The 23803-nt window shown below is 46.0% G+C and overlaps 2 protein-coding genes across 2 annotated transcripts in view; one reads left to right on the top strand and one right to left on the bottom strand.

The window, feature by feature from the left end:
* Nucleotides 1-226: 226 nt before the first annotated feature.
* Nucleotides 227-19845, bottom strand: GPR161 (G protein-coupled receptor 161). Its single transcript, XM_069761690.1, has 6 exons — nucleotides 19751-19845; nucleotides 16623-17025; nucleotides 5558-6279; nucleotides 5341-5445; nucleotides 3764-3880; nucleotides 227-594 (listed from the first exon to the last, which is right to left on the bottom strand). The coding sequence occupies exons 2-6, from the start codon at nucleotides 16982-16984 to the stop codon at nucleotides 350-352; spliced, it is 1551 nt and encodes a 516-aa protein (XP_069617791.1). The 5' UTR covers nucleotides 16985-17025; nucleotides 19751-19845; the 3' UTR covers nucleotides 227-349.
* Nucleotides 19846-19928: 83 nt separating this feature from the next.
* The window catches only part of SIRT2 (sirtuin 2), a 45300-nt gene continuing 41425 nt past the window's right edge, over nucleotides 19929-23803 (top strand). Inside the window, exons 1-2 of the mRNA XM_069761691.1 lie at nucleotides 19929-20062; nucleotides 23335-23381. Of these exons, the coding sequence (XP_069617792.1) occupies nucleotides 20053-20062; nucleotides 23335-23381 (57 nt within the window). The 5' untranslated portion in view covers nucleotides 19929-20052. The remainder of the gene's footprint in view (nucleotides 20063-23334; nucleotides 23382-23803) is intronic.

Here is a 23803-nt window from a genome sequence, read left to right on the forward strand (position 1 = left end):
TAGTAATACAAAAAATAAATAAATGTAAACAAAAGCTCTAGTGCTATAAAAATAGATAAAAACGTGTGCTGCAGTCATTTATAAACTAAACGTGTTTATATCTAGAAAACAACACCCAGTACCAAAAAAAAGAGTAAAAAAAAAAGCCATACAAAATGGATCAAAGTATCAAAAACAATACTACTGGTAATAATACTACTAAGTGTGGCCAAAAGCAGACGCCATCTGTAAGTTATGGCAGTGGTTGAGAATAGGCAGCGGCAGGTGGCACCGCATTCCCTTACATGAGCTGCACGCTGTATGGACACTCTCCCTGGATCCGGAAGCCTCCACATTACGGTATAGACTGTCACGTGGTCCCTTCCTCAATGCTTTGCAGCACAACCCTTGGCTTCTGGATGGCGAGGCTTCTGGTTCCTCGGTTTAACCCAGAGGTGCCTGGCAGGGGCTGTGCAGTGGACGGCTTACGGAACGCTTCTTCTCCAAACAAGCTGAGTTTTGCATCCATCTCAATGGTTTTGGCCAAACTGAAGGCATAGCAATCTAAGGACACTGCAGATGAGGCTGCTTCGTCTTCTTGAGCTTTTCTAACATCTGTGGAGACAAGTACATCACACATTACATGTTTTCTACAGTTAACCATAGGTGTCTCAGGGCATGATCATCCAATTTTTGCTTACCAGGATGTGTTAGGCTGAAAAATCCATGGTGAAAAAATAAATTAATATGGGGCTTTTTTTTTTTAGCTTGCATTCCATTTCAAAAGGAAATCTGGTGCAAAGAACTGAAACAAAACGTTTTCTTTTTTACGCAGAAAAGAAGCGCTAAGCTAACAAAAGGCGTTCTGCCATTTGAATAAATTACACGCATATAATAAGTGAATTCTGGCACAGATCCCATATTAAAATCTTTATCATTGAGCTTTAAAAGCCATGTACACCTTTACACAACATTTTTGTTGTTTGCCTTTTATTGCTTATTTGCAAAGTTAAGACACTTTATAAATTGTCTTCGCTAAAAAATCCCACAAATTGTTGCTGCAGTGTGTCCAAGTCCTTAATGTAGCTGAGTAATTAGCAAAAAAAAAAAGCAAAATACAAATCCATCATAGCGCCTGCTCTTGGCTGATCTCTGTGCTTACCACTCCCTTTCCTCAGTATGGGAAAATAACAGAAAGGAGATTACGCACAAGACTCCCCAGAGTGGAGAGAGCGGAAAGTATCTACAGTTACGGGGAGGGTAGAGAAAATAAAGCAACTGATAAGGAGGTAAGCACATAGAGAGCAAAGGAGTGCATGTATATTAGCTGCCAGTACAGCAGCACCTTGGATACACAACGCTCATAAGCTCAAACCCTGAATTACTTAAAGGGAAACTCTAGAGAGAAAAATCTGAAACTTGCATCATGGTGTAAGGTAAGTTGTATGAAGGACAGAAGATTGTGGACTTAAGCCAAGTGCAATGTTATCATGTGGTGGTCCAACACTTGTCAACCCAAGTGGATCAGCTGCTTTTAGCAGTGGCGACAGACGTGAACAGTGAACTGTGTTGAAGAGCAGAACTAGGTTTACTTTTGTAAAGGCCGTTCCCCAATAATGCAGCTCAGCTACTGTAAGGCTAGGTTCACATTGCGTTAGGGAATTCCGTTTAACGGACCGTTTCTAAGCGGCACTAGCGCTATGTAACGGATCCGTTAACGCGCCCATAGACTTCAATTAGCGTAACGCATCCTAATGCATGTCAAAATCTGCATGCATTAGCGATGGTCCGTTACTTTGTGACGCACCCTCGACCGCGGACTACTGCGTTTTTTGTTACGTTATGACGAACGCACAGCAAACGGAAGCATTCGCTGTGCATTGCACTCTACTGCCAACGCATGCCGGAACTGTTAAACGGAATGCTGTAACGCGATGTGAACCTAGCCTTAAAGCAAATGTGATCTGAGCTGCTGACCTCTCTGTTGTCCCAACTTAGCGCCAAGAACTTCCGCTGGCTGGCGCTCCAGGTGTCAGCTTATCATTGAAGGTGCCAGGTCCCAGACTCCCACTGATATAGATGAAAAATCCTAAGCAGTCCCAATCTCAGATATGCCACTGAAAACAATAAACATGGCCTTCTGGAATCCTCAGATGTTGTCCAGCTTTCCTGACTTATACGTGCAGTAGTAAGCACTTCTGAACACTGGTTTAAGTCATGAAAAATGGTATATTCTGTCAAATTTAGCACAACTCATTACGCAAGTTAGCCAGTGAAAACGAATCGCTCCAGCATAGAAGTCTCTACTTTGTAGACCAGGGGTCCCCAACCTGTAGCTTGGGAGCCACATGTGGCTGGCGGTCCCATGAATTGTGGCTCGCGGCTGTCTGTCAGCTTGGTGCATTAGCTCCAGTTGTAGCAAACCGTTAGGAAGAGAACATCTGAAAATGGTGAATTTTGTGACCTGCACAAAAAAGAAGATCTGGATGCACATAAGGGTTTTGAGATGATTTAAGAGGTGGTGTTTGAAGCTGGATGTGACGGTCTTGGGAATGCTTTATAGGAGGATACTGAATTGGGGTATTGTAGGAACCCATGGATCTTTGTATACTGCTTTGGGGTGATTGATTTTTGTGGAAAAGCTTTGGTTACCAGTATTGTGTGGGGGACGGGAACTGAATGTGGCTCGCGACCCTCTCTCAGAGCTGAATGTGGCTCTTAGGGTATGTTCACACGTTCAGGATTTCCATCCTTTTTTTTTCAGGACAGTTTTTTTAAAAAACTGCAGCTCTTGGCAGAAAACGCAGGTCCTTTTTTTGGTCCTTTTTTTGATGCGTTTTTTGATGCGTTTTTTTATCCTTTTTTTATGCAGTTTTCTATGCAGAGACTGTGTGTTTCCTAGGAAGCTTTTTAGGGCTAAAATGGCTGAAAATACCCTAACCCTACCCCTACCCCTATTCTAACCTTAGTGAAAAAAAAAAAAAAAAAAATTCTTAATTTTTTTATTGTCCCTACCAATGGGGGTGACAAAGTGGGGGGGGTGTCATTTACTATTTTTTTATTTTGATCACTGAGATATAACCTATCTCAGTGATCAAAATGCACTTTGAAGCGAATCTGCCGGCCGGCAGATTCGGCGGGCGCACTGCGCATGCGCCCGCCATTTTGCAAGATGGCGGCGCCCAGGGAGAAGACGGCCGGACGGACACCGGGACGCCGGGTAAGTATAAGGGGGGGAGATTAGGGCACGGGGGGGGGGGGGGGCATCGGAGCACTGGGGGGGGCATCGGAGCACGGGGGGGGGGGGGGCATCGGAGCACGGGGGGGCGGGATCGGAGCATGGGGGGGCAGCCACACTCCGCCCACGCACTTCCGCCCGCTCCCCCGCACTTCCTGCTGCAGCGGTTCTGCACATCAAATCGCAGTAAAACCCACAGATATATTTTTGATCTGCGGGTTTTACTGCGATTTTGACCTCACAATGGAGGTCTATGGGTGCAGAACCGCTGCAGTTCAGGAAAAAGAAGTGACATGCTCCTTCTTTTTTGCCGCAGCTATTCTGCGCGGCTTTTTAAACGAAATTACGGATCATGTGCACAGCAGTGACTGTTTTCCATAGGGTTACATTGTTATGTACCCTGCATGGAAAACAGCTGCGGAACCGCAGCGGCAAAACCGCTGCGGTTCCGCAGTAAAAAACGCACTGTGTGAACATGGCCTTAAGGTCAGAAACGTTGGGGACCTCTGTTGTAGACAATGAAAACACCTTATGTGATAGCCTTACCATTTTTCTGCTCCACTTCATCTTCGAAGGTGACTGAACTTTTCCTTCTAGAATAGAGGATACGAGTGTGCTGGGCACTGTCAGAGCTGCAGTCATCTAGTAGCATGACGTCAGTGCCTATCCAGAGGAGGGAAGAAAACGTATTGATTACTAGTGTGGGATACTTACTATGATCTCTCCTTTACTCTCAGTTTGCTGGAACTTCACTGACCACCTTTCAATACCAACCATAGCTTCCTATACTAGGTACAGGCAGGGTTTCATCATCTCTCCTGTGGAAAGCTAATAATTGAGAGTGAGTAAACCCTCCTTAAAAATGTTCTTCCAAGATCAATAAAATGTGCCCACATCCACAAATCTAACTAAACTAAATGATATTCACCATTTTACTCCACACCATTCTAGCGTTGGGCCATTATTCCTCCCGCCGGTGTAGTTTACCTTGACTGCTGTGGGGACATCTCATATTCTGGACAACGCCCAGCAATCACATGGCGTACATAGAGGAGGACTATGGCAGCCAGTAATCACATGTGATGTGCATTGCTAGCTGTGGGTACGTTCCCTTCTAGGGCTTATCTGTAGCCAACGTTCTAAACAAGCGGGCGCTCAAATGTTATTACTGGAATATGGATCAATGAAAATTGCAGCTTCAAGCTTGATATTAAACAGAGCACAGGATTTCCAGGGGAAATTAATTGCTTCAGGAAATCTGGTTTGAAGCCAAGTTCCGAAAACCTGGAGGCACCTGTTTTTTTTTTTTGATTAATGACTTCCAGATACAAAGAGAGCCAACAATATTTCTCATTATGGATCACCAAGTGGATGACACCATTTAAGGTTTTATTTTAATCATGGAGTCAGACAGTCCTATAAAACATTTCAGTGGTATTTGAGGGGATACCACAAAAAAAAAAAAACAACAACAAAAAAAACCAGGAATCTACTGGTGGACAGTTTTAGTTCTGGTTTCTGCACGGTAAATGCTCACAAAATTCTTCCTATTCGTGATACCAGCCAACATTGATGGCGAATTTTGCGTTTGGCTCCAAAAAAGCATCGGCAACATTTGTCATGCTTTAAAACAGCCTACAAATGACTGATAAAGAATGCCTCTCCCAATTTAGACAAGGTGCAATGGGAATTGATGATCAACCTTGGTCCATTCCAGATGTCCTTGGAGACGCCTGAACTGATGGAAATTTGTCAAGCCATTCTGGAAGATTACAGCTGGACCATTGATGAACTCGTGACGTTGATTTGGGCATGAAATAAATTGCAGAAAAATTGTCTCAAAACCACCGTTTACAATGTTTTTTCCCACAAAATGAAACAAAACTTCATAGCTGACCGCTGTTCGTGTGAATCGCCAATCACAAAACAGCCAAAGGTTATTGTTGAAAAAATAAAAATCACTGGAGGCAAAACTTTCCCCAACAACGTTGGCTACCATACCAATGACGGAAGCCTGTACTACAAGCGCCCCGCCTTCCAGAGAATTCCTGTTACTTTTTGGTACCCCCTTCTAGGAATGTCCACCTGACATCATAACCTAAGACTATGCACAAACAAGTTACCTGAATCATTGGAATAGCTGAAATTAGTGTTTGTCGTAGTGCTTGGGTGACCCGAATCCTTCCCACTGGCAATCAGAGCAGTCAGATGTGGGGATAAACCAAGATCTATCAAATAAAAAGGGAACATTAGGAAAAATGCACATAGAAAACCCAACCTGACAGCTGCAGCAGTCTTATATGTTCTGTATGTCGTAAATGGTTCTTCAGTCGCTTTTACCTGTGATCCTATTAGAAATGCTGAACATTCGTGACGTTCGGTGCTGCTGATGGAATGGATCTCTGTACCGATTGCCAAAACACATGCCGAGAAGCTCCCTGCGCACAGTTTTGTTCCACAGTCCATAAATAAGAGGATGGCAAATTGCACTTGTGAAGGATAGCCATGTAGCCATAGTCTCTAAGACTGGAGAAACACTGTTTTGCCCCCATAAGGCCTCGGTGCTTATAACAATCATATAAGGCCCCCAGGTAAGCACAAAGGCCCCCATTACAACCAGTATTGTTATGAAGGCTTTGCACTGGTTAGCTGAATAGACAACACTGGAGAATCCATTCCTTCTGCTTCCTGAAGACGACGTAGAAGTGCTGGAATTCTTCCTCCCGTTCTTCTGGGCCGCTTCCTGTACAATTATAACAGTTCCACAGTGGATCTTCCGAGCTTTTATGCGAGCCACTCGAAAAATGAACCCATAGCAAATCATCATAGTGATAAAGGGTAGCAAAGCACACCATATCTGCCAAAAGGCGGTGTACCCAGCTTCCTTGTGCCACGCTGCTACACACATCCACTTAAAGTGATCAAACTCCAGTGAAGACCAGCCAAAAAGAGGTGGAAGGCATCCGATGAGGGAATGAAGCCACACGTACGCTATAGCCAATACTGCCCGGTTTCCGGTTATCTTCATAGGATATACCATTGGATAAAGAACCGCATAATACCTACAGGAAACACAGAAGGAAAATTACTGCTCACTTTCTTGGCATCATATATCGACAAATTAGTGTCACATTGCCAAGAATGTATGTATGGAGTCAGGGCAGTACGATCATGGCAATGCCAAACTTTTTAAAAAATACTGAGCTTTAAAGCAGTAAAAGAAAAAGTTACAAATAGGGTTTGTGTCGCCATTTTTTTTAGGACCTCTAAGGTTTATTTTTCCATTTATAGATCTGTTTGAGAAGTTATTTTTTGCGTGGCGAGATGATTTTATAGATTTTGTAATACACACAGCGTTTTGATATCTCTTTATTGCCTATTTTTGGGTGATGCGTTGGCTGGAAAACAACAATTCTATAGTCTCAATTTTTTCAATTTATAGTTTGTATAAATTTACTTGTATATTTGTATACCCCTTTTCACATGCAAAGCGCCATGGAATAAATGACGCTCTAATAATAATAATTATTATTATTATTCATACATTGGACTTTCAAGGATGAGATGATACCAAATATGTTGATCATTCATTTTCCTATTTTTGAATGATAAACTATGACATTTTTTAACAACTTTTTTTATTTTCCCCACGATCACGAACTATATGATGCAATACTCCAGTAGTAGTCAACAGTCAAGTGACGCTGACAGCGACTGACTGCAGCATTTAAAGGGAATATGTCAGCAGGTTTTGTTATGTAATCTGAGAGCAGCATCCTGTAGGGGCAGAGAGACCGATTCCAGTTATGAATTATTTACTATGGTGTATGTCGCTGATTCAATAAAGTTAGTGTTGAAACATCCTATTATCACAACAGTACTAGGTGTCTTGTGCCTCAACTGCTTGGTGTAACCCCACCTCCACCAATGACTAGCAGCTTTCTTTTCAATGTACGCAAATCAGCTACCAATCAGTGATGTGGGCAGGGATATACAAAGCTCAGCATTCACAGCACTGCTAGATCGGCAGTACATAAAACAGTAATTGTATCAAAATGACCACATGCAGGCGAGCAAGTGACATATTGCTTTAATCAGATTTTTGGCCCCAACATCATGCTGTTTTTAGATTAGATAGCAAAAACCTGCTGATTCTCTTTAAGGTTCAGGAAGAGCAGCGATTTGGACAGATCTCCCCTGCACTGTGTCCAAAACGCTGCGGTCTACATTAGAAGCACAGTGGATGGGATATGTAGAAATCCCATGCCCACTGTGCTTCAATTTAACGATGCGTAAACTCCCCCCGATGCAGGTTTAGGACCCTCAGCATGTCATATCTGCAGCGGAGACGCCAGTCTCACCCATAGCCTGTCATTAGATGTGGTAAATGTGCATGGTTCAATGAACACATGGGGATTTACCTGCGTGATTAGAACGCAGTAAAAATACCATGTGTCCAAAACGCTGCTATTTTCTGATGGTGGGCGCATAGGCTAAGTGGTTAAATATCAGCAATTGGAGCCAAGTCCAGGCGCTGGCTGTACAACACAGCCGGTCACCGCTGTGTATAAGACAGGTTCAACTTGCGTCATTTGGTTGCGGAGTCGTTAAGTCTTAAACATCATGTCTCAACCTAGATTTTCATCATTACCCCTTTGAGATTATACCATTTTTCCGGAGTATTGAAACAGACTAGCTATTAGCGCTGGACAGGAGAGAAAACTAGAATCTCTTGAGACTATGATTAGCCAATATTCCAAAACATTTCCTAATCTGGTCATTAGTTCCATTGGATAACAGGAATATCACTGTACGGGGCACACCACCATCTTCTGTATGTGATAATTACAGTTCTAGCACCAGACAAGAAGGGTTTTTAAGAAATGTATGGCACAAAGGAACACTTGTTCCTCGTAAGAGCGTCCTTTACATTTTCTGGGCTGTGAGCCATGTCTTAAGTGCTTAAAGCCAATAACCACGTCTGGTCGTCAGCTCTGGCCAAAACTTGACAGCTGAACCCCTACAAAATAAGCTTTGCCTTTTAAAAGTTGCAGAGAAAAACAAGCGAACGTGTCAAAGGCTGAGATAGAACAGCTGGAGGCAACATACGGTCCATCTCCTAGTCCTGCAGTAAGAGTGGAGCAATGGCCGGCCTGTACAGAGAAAGACTGCTGCAGTCATACACGTACACCAGTCTCACAGAAAATCACAGGACATAGATTTATATATTCCGCTTGGCCCATGCAGAGTTATTTGTTTCTGGGGAAGTGACAGCCACCATAACAGAAACCTGAGGCCCCCCTTCCCCATTATATAATGACTAGATGGTGGCCCGATTCTAACGCATCAGGTATTCTAGATGAATATGTATGTATATAGCAGCCACACAGTATATAGCACAGGCCACGACATATTCTTGAATACCCGATGCATTAATACAGGCCACGCAGTATATAACAGTGGCCACGCAGTATATAACACAGCCCAAACAGTGTATAACAGCCCACGCAGTATATAACATTGCCCACATAGTATATAACACTACCCACGTAGTACATAGCAGCCATGTAGTATATAACGCAGCCTACGCAGTATGTAACACAGCCCACGTAGTATATTGAAATGTGGGCACTATATGCGTGGTTAAAAAAAAGACTTAAAATAAAACATTTACTCACCTTCCGAGGGCCCCTTGTAGTTATGGTGCCTGTGTGCGGTGCATGCGGCAGCTTCCGGTCCCAGGGTTGGTATGAGCGCAGGACCTGTGATGACGTCGCGGTCACATGACCGTGACGTCATGGCAGGTCCTTCTCGCACAGCATCCTTGGCACCGGAACCTGCCGCTTGCACTGCCGAGGACAGCGTGCACGTCGGAGGGTGAGAAAAACCTTTTTTTATTATTTGTAACATTAGATCTTTTTACTATTGATGCTGCATATACAGCATCAATAGTAAAAAGTTGGTCACACAGGGTTAATAGCTGCGTTAATGGAGTGCGTTACACCGCGGCGTAACGCGGTCCATTAACCCTGTGTGAGGGCTGACTGGAGGGGAGTAAGGAGCAGGCACTGACTGCGGGGAGGAAGGAGCGGCCATTTTGCCGCCGGACTGTGCCCGTCGTTGATTGGTCGTGGCAATGACCAATCAGCGACTTGGATTTCTATGACAGATAGAGGCCGCGACCAATGAATATCCGTGACAGACAGAAAGACAGACGAAAGTGACCCTTAGACAATTATATAGTAGATTGTCAGGGAATGGGCCAGAATTGAGAATTAATTCCACTACTCTGTGCCTAATGCGGACGATAATAATGAAATTCAAGACCCAGATGTGAGCCCAGCCCAAAAGTGGTATACAGTTTTTAGAATGCAGCAATAATGTAACCCTGCCTCCTCACCACTACCGGAGCTACCACCTCACCAACACTGGAGCTGCTGCAACCCCCAACCTACTGTCTTCTTCCCCACCATCCTGTATATTGTAAGCCCACAAGGGCAGGGTCCTCGCCCCTCTGTATCAGTCTGTCATTGTTAGTTTGTTTACTGTAAGTGATATCTGTAATTTGTATGTAACCCCTTCTCATGTACAGCACCATGGAATCAATGGTGCTATAGAAATAAATAATAATATTGTAAGAGGTTTAACCCCTTAACAACCGCCGATACGCCTTTTAATGGCGGTAGTTAAGGGTACTTAAACCACAGAAAAAAGTGGTTTAAACAAAGTGCATAGCGCCCCCCAGAGTCAGATTTTCTCTGGGGTCTCGGTTGCCAGGAACATGAACATGATTCGGGTCATTTTTTACCAACCCCCTGGTTGCGATCGATGGTAATTAACCGTTTACCGGCGGCCGCAAAAAAACAAACGAGATTTGCCATTTCATTTCTCTGTACTCTGATGTGATCGCACATCAGAGGACAGAGAAATGGGGTCCCCGATCGCCCCCCGATACTTACCCGTGTCCCCCGGTGCTCCTCGTGGTCCCCATGGGCGCCGCCATCTTCTCCCGGCAAAAAAATGGCGGGCGCATGCGCAGTGCGCCCGCCGGCACATCTTTGGGGTATTGGCTGCCGGGGGTAGCCAAGACCCCAAAGAACATGATCGGGGTCGGTTTTTACCGACCCCGTTTTGTGATAGCCGGTAATTAAACGTTTACCGGCAACCGCAAAAAAAATTGTGATTTGTCATTCTCTATCCTCTGATGTGATAGCACATCAGAGGACAGAGAAATATGGGGATTCGGGGACCCGGTCATACTTACCGGTGTCCCTGGGTCCTCCTGCGTCCGCTCCTGGCTGAAGGCTTCTTCCTCCGGTGAGAACATGGCGGGCGCATGCGCAGTGCGCCCGCCGTGATCTGCCGGCCGGCTGAGGAAGATTCTTCCTCTTGTTTCATTTTGGTCACTGTGATAAATCCTATCATAGTGATCCAAATAAAAAAAAACAGTAAATAACCCCCCTTTATCACCCCCTTAGTTAGGAAAAAAATAGTAAAATAAAAAAAGGGGATGCATTTCCAATTAGGGTTACAGTTGGGCTAAACTGAGTTGGGCTAAAGTTAGGGTTGGGATTAGGGTTGGCATTAGGGTTAAGGGTGTGATTAGGATTAGGGGTGTGTTGGGCTTAGGGTTAGGGGTGTTTTGGGGTTATGGTTAGGGTTCTGATTAGGATTATGGATTGGGATTAGGGATAGTGATGTGTTGGGGTTAAGTTTGGAGTTAGAATTGGGGGCTTTCCACTGTTTAGGTACATCAGGGGGTTCCAAACGTGACAGCCAATTTTGTGCTCAAAAAGTCAAATGGTGCTTCCTCCCTTCTGAGCTCTGCCGTGCGCCCAAACAGTGGTTTACCCCCACATATGGGGCATCAGCGTACTCAGGACTAATTGGACAACAACTTTTGGGGTCCAGTTTCTCCTATTACCCTTGCGAAAATAAAAAAAAAAATTTGTGCTAAAAAATCATTTTTGTGGAAAAAAAATATTTTTTATTTTCACAACTCTGCATTATAAACTTCTGTGAAGCACTTGGGGGGTTCAAAGTGCTCACCACATATCTAGATAAGTTCCTTGGGGCATCTAGTTTCCAAAATGGTGTCACTTGTGGGGGGTTTCTACTGTTTAGGTACATCAGGGGCTCTGAAAATGCAGCATGACACCCGCAGACCATTCCATCAAAGTCTGCATTTTAAAACGTCACTACTTCCCTTCTGAGCCCCGACGTGTGCCCAAACAGTGGTCCCTCCCACACATGGGGTTATCAGCGTACTCAGGACAAATTGGAAAAACAACTTTTGGGGTCCAATTTCTCCTGTTACCCTTGGGAAAATAAAAATTTTGGGGCTAAAATTTTTTATTTATTAACCATTTTGTGTGACATATCTCTCTGATTTAAGGGCATAAAAATTCAAAGTTTAAAAACTGCAAAATTTAAAAAATTTTCGCCATATTTCCGTTTTCTTCATAAATGATCGTAAGTAATATCGAAGAAATGTTACCACTACCATGAAGTACAATATGTCACGAAAAAACAATCTCAGAATCAGCGGGATCCGTTAAAGCGTTCCAGAGTTATAACCTCATAAAGTGACAGTGGCCAGAATTGGAAAAATTGGCTTGGTCATTAAGTACCAAATTGGCTCTGTCACTAAGGGGATAACAACTTGTAATAGAAACAAAAAAAAAGAAAAGCAACAAAATCATAAAATTGGCAATGAAACCATACATCAGAATGTGAATAGTCAATGACCAACCAATATTGACAAAATCATGTTATATTCACACTACTTTGTATGCGGAAGTCAGAATTCTACAAGAGACTAGCACCATCTAATCATGAAGAAAGACAACAATTACTAGTTTGACAACAAAAGAAGAAGGATCACACCCGGCATTGGTTCAGGTGCCATTAACAGAAGATGCATTTCAAAAGATAAAGGGTATGTGCACACGCTGCGGAATGGTGTGTGGATTTTTCCGCACTGATTTTGGTAAATCCGCAGGTAAACCGCACTGTGGATTTATCGCGTTTTTTTGTGTGGATTCCACCTGCGGATTCCTATTGAGGAGCAGGTGTAAAGAATTGACATTCTGCGGAATATAAACCGCTGTATTTCCGCGCATTTTTTTCAGCAGCATGTGCACTGTGGATTTTGTTTTCCATAGGTTCACATGGTGCTGTAAACTCATGCAAAACTGATGCAGATACGCAACGTCAAATCCGCTGTGGATCCTCAGCGTGTGCACATACCCAAAGACATGTTGCGGTTTGGAAAGACGCGTCACATGTCCGGCTCTGCAGGTGAGCCGTGGGAGTCAGTGCACGCATAGTGGACATGGGATTTCTTGAAATCCCATCCACTATGCTGTAACATCTGGACGCTGTGGGTTGGACACTGAGGATGTACGGAGCGTCCAACCCGCAAGGTTTACTGACCTTGGGAACGTACTCTCAGTGGAAGAAAGGTCAGGTATGAATTACACGTTAATCCCTACAATCTGACAAAGATCATGTGTGGGTCGAAACATTTTGTCTCACTCAATGGCCGGGATGACACTTGCGAGAAACTCGCACGAGTCTCGCATCTAAATACTGGGCACTGCAGCTGGCACTCAGACCGGAGCATTCAGCTACATAGAAATACATGCAACCGCACGCACTGGTCCCGAGTGCCGGCGGCAGTGCCTTGTATTGAGATGCGCGACTCGTGCGAGTTTCTCGCAAGTGTGATCCCGGCCAATCAGTAGGTCCTGCTTGCGGGATACATGGGCATCAGTACTGCATAGGAAGCCTCCAAAAGTCCGATCATAGGCCCTAGACGTGCCTAGGAACATATAGGTCTCCCTGCTGTCGCATAAGCTCACGCCTTACTAGGGCCGTCAGCAGCTGTCTGTATATGACCCTAAAAATTATTTACCATACATGCTTTTCCCAGGATTCATAAGGAGAATTGCATATTTCAATTCTAGTGTAAAAGGTAGAAGCCTGTTCACAAGCAGTGGTTCAGGCTAACATCTCCATCTGTGACCATAGGTGAAAGATGGAGCCAACAAATCCAGCCATACATATTAGATATCTGTCGGACGAACTGTGTGTCCGCCAATGGCTCAGCCGTCGGTCGTCTCAGCTCTCGTACACAGAGCAGAGCGATCCTGTGTTCTCTATGAGACAGCTGCCATGTCGGCTGACCATTTTACCGGCACAACAAGCGTTGACAGGACTTAAAGAAACAATCTGTCAGCAGGATTTTGCTAAGTGAAGTGCACACATGGCCATATTGGTGCAATGAAACTGATTGAGACTATACCCGTGGTGAAGAAATCTGGATTTTTGTGTAATCAGGGTTTGAAGTTTTCTTAGAATCTTACGTGTCTTCAGCCCTGCCACGGCCCTTGCGCTGCTCCTCGTTTTAATCAGGATTACAGTGCCAATATGTGTACAATTTACTTAGGAAAAAACAGAATATAAACATTGGAAATCCATTCAGTTCTGAACTTGTGAACAAAATAAAAACAAATATTTAAAAGGTGTATCTCCATCTCTATGAATAATTGCATACACTAGGATATGCCATCACTTACAGGGGTTGCCCACTACTTGTACACACCCTTCTTAAATGCCGTAGTCTTCCGTGTAAAAGAAAAATACCATATAATCCCCTCCCACACTGGCACTATTCAAGCCATGCCAGATCCGGTGTCCCAGAGCTCACGTGCCATCGTCACGCCGCAGACAGGCTGCAGCACTCACACTTCCCTCAATGAGACGTGGCCGCCTGAGTGAAGAAGCCCATCAGCAACCATTGGACACGAGCGCCAGGCCTGATGCCAGCATCGCTAGAAGGGGCTGTCCAAGTAGTAGATGACCTTTCATTCACCCCCTACATCCGATCACTGGCTCGCTCTTCTTACCTGCATCTCAAAAACATTTCTAGAATTCGCCCTTTTCTTACTTTCGACTCTGCAAAAACTCTTACTGTTTCACTTATTCATTCTCGTCTGGACTATTGTAACTCTCTACTAATCGGCCTCCCTCTTACCAAACTCTCCCCGCTCCAATCTGTCCTGAATGCTGCAGCCAGGATCATATTCCTCACCAGCCGTTACACCGATGCCTCTACCCTGTGCCAGTCATTACACTGGCTACCCATCCACTCCAGAATCCAGTACAAAACTACTACCCTCATCCACAAAGCACTCCATGGTTCAGCACCACCCTACATCTCCTCTCTGGTCTCAGTCTACCACCCTACTCGTGCCCTCCGCTCCGCTAATGACCTCAGGTTAGCATCCTCAATAATCAGAACCTCCCACTCCCGTCTCCAAGACTTTACACGTGCTGCGCCGATTTTTTGGAATGCACTACCTAGGTTAATACGATTAATCCCCAATCCCCACAGTTTTAAGCGTACCCTAAAAACTCATTTGTTCAGACTGGCCTACCGCCTCAATGCATTAACCTAACGATCCCTGTGTGGCCTATTTATAATAAATAAAAAAAAAAAAAAAAAAGGTTCCTTGCATCATGTTCTCATACACTTTATGCAGTATTAGCCCTCTGTGTCTGTACTGCTACATACTGGTTCATGCAGCTTTACATGAACACCTGAGCCTTACACTATAGCTGGTCCGAATAACTAAAGCAATTGTTACCATCCACCTCTCGTGTCTCCCCTTTTCCCCATAGTTTGTAAGCTTGCGAGCAGGGCCCTCATTCCTCCTGGTATCTGTTTTGAACTGTATTTCTGTTATGCTGTAATGTCTATTGCCTGTACAAGTCCCCTCTATAACTTGTAAAGCGCTGCGGAATATGTTGGCGCTATATAAATAAAAATTATTATTATATTATTATTATTACCTGCTGTATCCTCAGCTGCAGTTCTCTGCACAGCTGGACGGCCCGCAGTAATGGTCTACAGGGAAGACCTGCGAGGAGGACACAGGGCTACAGCAGCCACTGTGTTCTCTGTGTTCTCTGTGTAGGCGACAGCCCCAGGGGTTCAACCCCCAGCGATGTGACATCAAAAAAGATAGATGTCCCCCTATAATAAACACACCGGGTCCCCCTTTTCACAGTATGTCATCTCTTTATCTCCATAGAAATAACATGCCTGCGTCACCAAGTGGGCATTTTTATGTGAGATTTGACGAAAACATTATCTTATATGAACACAGAAGTATGAAGTGCAATAAATATTCCAAAGTAAGAAATCAATAGCAATCAGCACATTAACACCTTAAGGACTGGCCTATTTTGGGCCTTCAGGACAAAGCTTTTGCCCCTTCCCTATAATCGCCGCATTCCAGGAGCCATAATATTTTATTTTTTGTCAACAAAGCTTAAAGATAGCTTGTTATTTTGAAAAATAAATTGTACTAGTGAGTGGCAATATTGGGGTGCATATAAAAAGATTTTTATCAACGCTTAATGGGAAGAAAAACAAAAACAGCAATTCTGCATTCCATTGTATGCACACATTGTATCCTGGGGGTCAGCACACATGGAGATGCCACATGCGGCGTTTTAGGTCCATGACTTTTAGACAATGCACGCATATTTCTCATGTTGTCAAACTCTTAAAGCTTTAGGTTTTACAATCTCTGGGTATGACCACATTTAGCACTTTGATTTCATTTTTTTGTGAGACTGGATGAGCAATTTTGGCATTGTTTATCAGATTGTTTGGCGGCAGGGTAAGTCATGATACACGGCTATAGGGTGTGTTGTCACACGTGCAGCGATACCAAATATGTGTATTTTGGGGAACATTTTTTTTCCGATTAAATAAATGTTTTATTTGAAAAACCAGGATTTTATGGAGGATTTTTTTTTTTCAATACCTATTTTCCCAAAGGGACTTTGACGTGTGATCCTCTTGCTCACTTCTCACAGGGGCACATGAGGGGTTAAACTGCTGGGATCCCTGAAAACAAAGATCCTACTAGTTACTGCAGGAGCCCAACTGTGTATATCAGACAGGCTCCTGCAGCCGATATTGATGGGCAATCAGTATAATGGATATGTTCATGACGGAGATATATATATATATATATATATATATACCGTATATATATATATATATACATATATATATATATATATATATATATATATATACATACATATACACATTAAATCGCATAAAGAGGTCAGAGGGGTTATCCGCTACTTGGACAGCTCCGTCTCAATTGCTATATTTTCCCGTGTAAAATAACAGCGCCCCGTTCACACCTCCGGTGCCAGGTGTGTGTGCCGGGGGAACACAGTGATTGAGAATGGCTTGCAGAGTAGTGGACAGCCCTTCTCAGTTATTTTCTTATCGGCACAACCTGAACCAGACAGGTAGCAATGATTTTGCTCATCAGATACAGAGACGAAGAGTTAATTGCACATAAGCATTACTGACCTGTCAATGGCTATAATTCCCAAGGTAAGCATACTGGCAGAACTGATCAGCATGTAAAGGAGGCCAGAAAAATTGCACCACACCACCCCAAAGATCCATTCTCTCAGGATTGAGCTCACAACGACAAATGGAAGCACCAGCATAGACAGGAGGAGGTTGGAAAGTGTCAAGCTGAACACAAACTTATTACTGAGAGACAGCAAGTAGGACTTCTTGTACAGTGTGATCACGATGACGAGGTTCCCGAGACAGATGAGAATGTCAATAATGATTATGGCAATAGACTCCGCTACAATGGTCGCTCCGTTTTCTGGGGTAGACTCTGTTTCCACGCCATTTCCTTCAGAGGAGTTGATGCTCATTGTCAATCACAATGAAATCTTATCTGAATCATGCTTGGAACCTGTGGGGGAAAAAAAAATTGAATTATTGTGTCTTAAATAATTGTAGAATTATTCTCTGGAATGTGAGGATTCTAAAAAAAAAAAAATCACAGTCACTTAAATGCAAGAATTTCTGTTTAACATAAATGAAGATGACATCAAGGCCACGTTCACATGCTGAGTATTTGGTCAGGATTTTACATCAGTATTTGTAAGCCAAAACCAGGAGTGGGTGATAAATACAGAAGTGGTGCATATGTTTCTATTATACTTTTCCTCTGTTCCACTCCTGGTTTAGGCTTACCAATACTGATGTAAAATACTGACCAAATACTGCTAGTGTGATCGTGGTTTAACCGTCTAAAAACCACCAAACAAGATTAGACATTGGGTGAATTGTGGCTCAAGTCCCCGATATCACATAATGGCCAGGTAGTTGCCAAGTCTCAGAATATAAGACCTAGGCTATCACAAAGTTGCTATTTTTCCATCCACTACTCCTGGCCTGGTCACAGGTTTTACTACTGGAACTAACAGTATAAGTCGCCATCATGCACAGTAGTACACGTCAGGCTTCAGTTCCTCGGTAACTTTGGCCAATATTTATGTTGTAGAAGACCATCACAGACAAAAAAACAACATTTCTTTGTTATTTTTTCAATATTAAAGAGATTTTCCAGGACTACAATATTAATGACCTATGATTTGTGGAGGACATCACTATCAGATTGGTGGCAGTCTCAGACTCAGGACGCCAACCAACCAGCTATTAGAAGTAACTGCGGCAGTGTATGGCGCTAGAACACAGCAGTAACCTGTAGGAGCCTGGGTTACCCATTACATGCCATTTACCTTTACATTTGTGAAATCAGTCATTTTACACGGGTAGCCTGCATGTGATGGAGCCCCTGTGTTTATACGGTGCAGCCTATTATCTGACGCACGTCTTGGGCAATCTCCCTGGCGTACGTCTTGAACATAGCCTTATATATAATGTGAACTATGGCTTCTCAGGAGCTAATAATCTATAGTAATGTGCAGATAACGGGGAACTTGCTCATGTATACAGTAATTGGAAAGAACTTTGCGTGTAGGTTTAAGGTGAAGAGTTCGGAATGGCTGAAAACCTGTTTGAACACTGTGAAAGATGATGTAGAACAGAAAGGCAGGCATGTCATATGAAGATATCTGCCAACTCGTAACACGAGATTTCACGAATTGTCTTGTCAACTTGCTAAGTGTAGGAGTAATATGATGCATAATGGTCAGACCTCTGCACCAGGGTCCTCTCCCCCCCACTCTTCTGCACCAGGGTCCCCCCCGCCCGCGCTCTTCTGCACCAGGGTCCCCCCCGCCCGCGCTCTTCTGCACCAGGGTCCCCCCCGCCCGCGCTCTTCTGCACCAGGGTCCCCCCCGCCCGCGCTCTTCTGCACCAGGGTCCCCCCCGCCCGCACTCTTCTGCACCAGGGTCCCCCCCGCCCGCACTCTTCTGCACCAGGGTCCCCCCCGCCCGCACTCTTCTGCACCAGGGTCCCCCCCGCCCGCACTCTTCTGCACCAGGGTCCCCCCCGCCCGCACTCTTCTGCACCAGGGTCCCCCCCGCCCGCACTCTTCTGCACCAGGGTCCCCCCCGCCCGCACTCTTCTGCACCAGGGTCCCCCCCACCCGCACTCTTCTGCACCGGGGTCCCCCCCCACCCGCACTCTTCTGCACCGGGGTCCCCCCCACCCGCACTCTTCTGCACCAGGGTCCCCCCCACCCGCGCTCTTCTGCACCAGGGTCCCCCCCACCCGCGCTCTTCTGCACCAGGGTCCCCCCCACCCGCACTCTTCTGCACCAGGGTCCCCCCCACCCGCACTCTTCTGCACCAGGGTCCCCCCCACCCGCGCTCTTCTGCACCAGGGTCCCCCCCACCCGCGCTCTTCTGCACCAGGGTCCCCCCCACCCGCGCTCTTCTGCACCAGGGTCCCCCCCACCCGCGCTCTTCTGCACCAGGGTCCCCCCCACCCGCGCTCTTCTGCACCAGGGTCCCCCCCACCCGCGCTCTTCTGCACCAGGGTCCCCCCCACCCGCGCTCTTCTGCACCAGGGTCCCCCCCACCCGCGCTCTTCTGCACCAGGGTCCCCCCCACCCGCGCTCTTCTGCACCAGGGTCCCCCCCACCCGCGCTCTTCTGCACCGGGGTCCCCCCCACCCGCGCTCTTCTGCACCGGGGTCCCCCCCACCCGCACTCTTCTGCACCGGGGTCCCCCCCACCCGCACTCTTCTGCACCGGGGTCCCCCCCACCCGCACTCTTCTGCACCGGGGTCCCCCCCACCCGCACTCTTCTGCACCGGGGTCCCCCCCCACCCGCACTCTTCTGCACCGGGGTCCCCCCCACCCGCACTCTTCTGCACCAGGGTCCCCCCCACCCGCGCTCTTCTGCACCAGGGTCCCCCCCACCCGCGCTCTTCTGCACCAGGGTCCCCCCCACCCGCACTCTTCTGCACCAGGGTCCCCCCCACCCGCACTCTTCTGCACCGGGATCCTCAAGCTCCCCCTCCCCCCCGCTATGCACCGGGGTTCTCTCCCTCCCTCCTCCCGCACCGGGTTCTCTCACCCACCCTGCTCTGTATTATGGAGACTGTACAGTGGGGAATGCCTGGCACGCCGTTGTTGTACAGGAATTGTACTGCTCTCGTATCCTTCTCACACATGGCCCACACCAGCTGACTAGTATACAGGGAGCAGCCCAGATCTTCGTACCTTCTGTCCCTCATATACTACATATCCACAGCGAGCGCTGCCTTCTGCAAGACCCCGGAACCACAGGCTTGGTCTAAGAATAGCTTCCTGTGGGTGGAACGCAACGAGTGCGTTTCAACGAGTGCGTGCAGCTAGGACCTAGCAGGAACCCAAACGTTCTAGCTCAGCCCGGCTATTACACAAGCCAGCTGCCAATCACATTGCTCAGCCAATCAAGAGCGGCGCCCTCTCAGCCTGTGACACTGGCGGGGCGGGGCTTCCGCTGATCAGCTGATCAAGAGTCGGACGCTGCAGGAGTCTATATGGCTGCAGGTACCACAGTGTATGGGGGGGACATGGACGGTACCAATGTGTGCACACAGGGGGCAGCACTGTGCAGGGGGTCACTGCGGTTCCGCAGCTACATGTGTACAGAGGTGTAGCAGACAGCTGGCTGTATACCTCTCTGGTGGATGATTAGCTGCAGACAGGCGGATACTGGAGTCTGCCATCACTATATGGACGGAGTAATGCCGGTATATCACGTGTCTGGCTATAGGGCCAAGACATTAGTATGTAGTTGTAAGCAGGTTGCGTGATGCATTGACGGACAGGAGGCAGAGCAGGGGTTAACAAATATAACAGTTTTAATGTAACGGGGTTTACTCCTCGCAGGGAGGTAACGGGATAAAACAGTTCACTGGCAATGGATATGGTGAGGTGAAGAATGGCGGTGATAGTAACGGCAGGTTTGATGAGAGTCAATGATTCCTAGGTCCATGAAATGGGTAGCACCGACCACAGCTGCGCGGTATCGTTTCCCTGGAGGTCCTGTGGGCATCAATGCCCCGTCTTCTGGCGGCAGCGGTCGGTCTCCGGTACCTTCTGCTGAGCCTAGTGCATATACTGATGTGGCCGGAGGAGCGCGGGCCACGCCACTGTCTGAGCCCGACGGGGCCCCTGACGACTCTCCTCACATGAAATGTGTTGCGTATTGCACCAACATGGTCGGCAGCGCAGTACACAGAGTATCACTCCCATCACATCTCTCTTCTCTGCATGTAAATATACAGGGAATATCATCAGACACTTTATACAGAAGAGCGCTGCTCAAAAGGCACTAATTCTTGTACAACAAACTGTTGAGCCAAAAATTTTAAAAAAATTCTGAAAAGTAGGAGGGGCTTACCTATAAGTGGTGTGGTCAAGCTCCGCCCATCATTCCCCACCACTTCCACCAGATGAATGGCTGCAGCACATTGTGAGTCTGGCACTCGGCAGCTCGCGGCTCTTCATCAGGACTGGTGTAAATAACCGGAGACTATGAACTTCCCCAATATGGCTGGAGTCACACTAGCGTATGGCATCGGATGCGATATGCTAATGACCCTCGGTTCTTGTTCTGCTGTGAGCGGGAGCCGAGTGTCTGTGCTCTGAGCCTCTCGCGCAGCAGTGGAGGAGGCAGAGAAACTAATTTCTCCATCTCCTCCATTGCTGGGGTCAGCGTATAACGCACATCACTCGGATGATATCTGAGTGGTGGGCGCTGTCTCACTCGCACCCATAGGCTTATATGGGTGCGACTGAGCTGAGACTCGGCCGGGCATACTGCTATTTCACTTGCACCCTGAAAACGGCCGAGAAAAAATACGGCGATGTGAGCTGCCCCATAGATGAATACTGGTCGGAGTGCTATGTGATGTTTTTTATTGCATAGCACTCGTCTGTATTATACACTAGTGTGACTCCGGCCTAATATTGAGGCTTTCCGCTATATATCCGGCTCCGTGCTCATAGTGACAGCACAGGGGTCAATCCTGTTGTTTTGCTGCCATGGAGCAGTGCAGGTAAGATCTGAATCACATGGCTATAGAGCAGCATTATTTATTGATCCATATTGCAGCTGTAAATCCCAGCATCATACACATAGATCAGGTCCCGAGACCCCGTTCCGGTTAGAGTATCAAAATACATTCACATGAATTACCCCAGATGAGTGTTGCTGGATACTGCCCCTAAAAACAAGCACTTTTGCAATTTCCTGCTTGTTAAAATTTGCAGCTATTCTCAAAATACTAAGGCTATGTTCACACTTTGCAGATTCCACTGCGGATTTTTCCGCAGCAGAATTCCAAAATCCGCAGTGAAAACCCGTCACGGTTTTTACTGCGGATTTATCGCGGTTTTTACTGCGGTTTCTTCTGCGGATTTTCATCTGCAGTTTTCTATTGGAGCAGGTGAAAATCCGCAGAAAAGAAGTGACATGCTGCGGAATGTAATCCGCAGCGTTTCCGCGCGTTTTTTTCCGCAGCATGTGCACTGCGTTTTTTGTTTCCCATCGGTTTACATTGTACTGTAAACTCATGGGAAACTGCTGCAGATCCGCAGCGGTCAAATCCGCTGCGGACCCGCAGCAAAATCCGCAAAGTGTGAATATAGCCTTACACTTTTCTCTTCTCTTGTATACAGCTCGTTGCCTTAGCGACTGACCACCACTACTGTCTTGCGGTGGTGGCCAATTATGTACAGCACTTACAGGCTCCTTTGTATTGTTTTGAAGCTGGAGAGCACTGTTACCATCTAAATTCTGCCACCTTCAGTGCGGTGCTTACAAGATAGACTGCAGTGGTGGTCGGTCTCCTAGGCAACAAGCTTAGAACAACAGAAAAGTGCTAGTATCTCAAGAGCGACTACATTTTCATAAGCAATAAATTGCTTGTTTTTATCAGCATTGTCCAGTAGCACTCATCTATTAATATGGGAATAACCCTTGAGGCTATGTGCACACGTCAGGTTATTTTCCTGACAAAATCCGGAGTTTTCTGGCAGAAATTTGCGTTTTTTTCCACGCGGATTTTTCGCGGTTTTTGCGCGGATTTTGCGCGGAATTTTTGCGGATTTTTTGCGTTTTTTTTTTTTTTTTCCTGAATGTCCTTTTATCAGGGAATCCGCAAAAAATCCGCAAAAAGAATGAGCATGTTCATTTTATTTGCGGATTGCATTTTTTTTGCGGAAAAAAACGCATCCATCTGCACAAAAATTCCGGAATGCATTCTAAATGATAGGATGCATATTTTTAGCGTTTTTGATGCGGAATTATAGCGTTTTTATGGCGAAATTCCGCAAAAAAAACGCTAAAAATCCGGACGTGTGCACATACCCTGACAGGGACCTTGCAGCTGAATAAAAGTCATCATTCATCAATTGGAGTGGTAATAACTGCTGGGTTACTCTGTGGTCCTCTGGTTGTAAGACCACTGCCTACAGGTGTATAATGGAGAGGTGCTGATAGCAGACCCCTCATCGCCAAGAATATGAACTGTCTCAGATTATATGACGTTAGCCCCTGTTGTAAGTTTGTAAGGGGGGCTGAGAAGAGTATGGAGGGGCATCAACAACATCACAAGCAAATGGGTCCATCACCCATTTTACTGACCAATCGTGACCATGTTGTATATGTTTTTTTTTATGAAATTGCATAAGTCCTTTAGCTAGAAACTAACAGGCCTGGGGCAAAAATGAAATTATTCAAATGAAAGTACATTTTAATTAACATGTCTTCAAGTACATGAATATTATACTAACATTATTATTTCTGGATTTAGAAGCAAAAGAAGTGAAGGAGCCTCCCACCAAGTTGGACGATTCAGAGGTAAATTGTTTAAAATGTTCATTAAATGGGTTATTTGGCCTTCTGATTGATGGCCTGCCTTTAGGATTTGTCACCAATATCAGATTAGTGGGGGTCCAACATCTCCACCGATCAGCTGCTTTTCAACTTGGGCCGGAAATGAGCATTGAACAGAGCCAGGACTGCTCAGCTCCTCGCAGCGTGTGGTGGCCGGTGGTGGGGATTATTGCATTGAATAGGAGCTGATCTGCAGGACCTGGGAGTGTCTGCTACACAGAGGGCAGAACTGTTCTGTCGGTGTCGGGGCTGAAACCTGCTGATCATTTGGGGGCACCGTGTGTTGGACCCCCTTAATCTGATACTGATGACCTATCTTAAGGGCAGCTTATTAGTTTCATGGGGCTGGACAACCCCTAACCATCATTGTGTGATCAGATGGAAAT

The sequence above is a fragment of the Ranitomeya imitator genome, chromosome 3 (genome assembly GCF_032444005.1).
Source record: "Ranitomeya imitator isolate aRanImi1 chromosome 3, aRanImi1.pri, whole genome shotgun sequence".
Lineage (NCBI taxonomy): Eukaryota > Metazoa > Chordata > Amphibia > Anura > Dendrobatidae > Ranitomeya > Ranitomeya imitator.

Excerpts from the sequence above, each read along its gene's own strand:
- GPR161 (XM_069761690.1), bottom strand. The coding sequence starts at position 16,984 with ATGAGCATCAACTCCTCTGAAGGAAATGGCGTGGAAACAGAGTCTACC. Across the intron at positions 3,881-5,340 it reads CAGCTATTCCAATGATTCAG|GCACTGACGTCATGCTACTA; the intron begins GTAACTTGTTTG and ends TCCTCTGGATAG. Across the intron at positions 595-3,763 it reads TGAAGTGGAGCAGAAAAATG|ATGTTAGAAAAGCTCAAGAA; the intron begins GTAAGGCTATCA and ends TTGTCTCCACAG.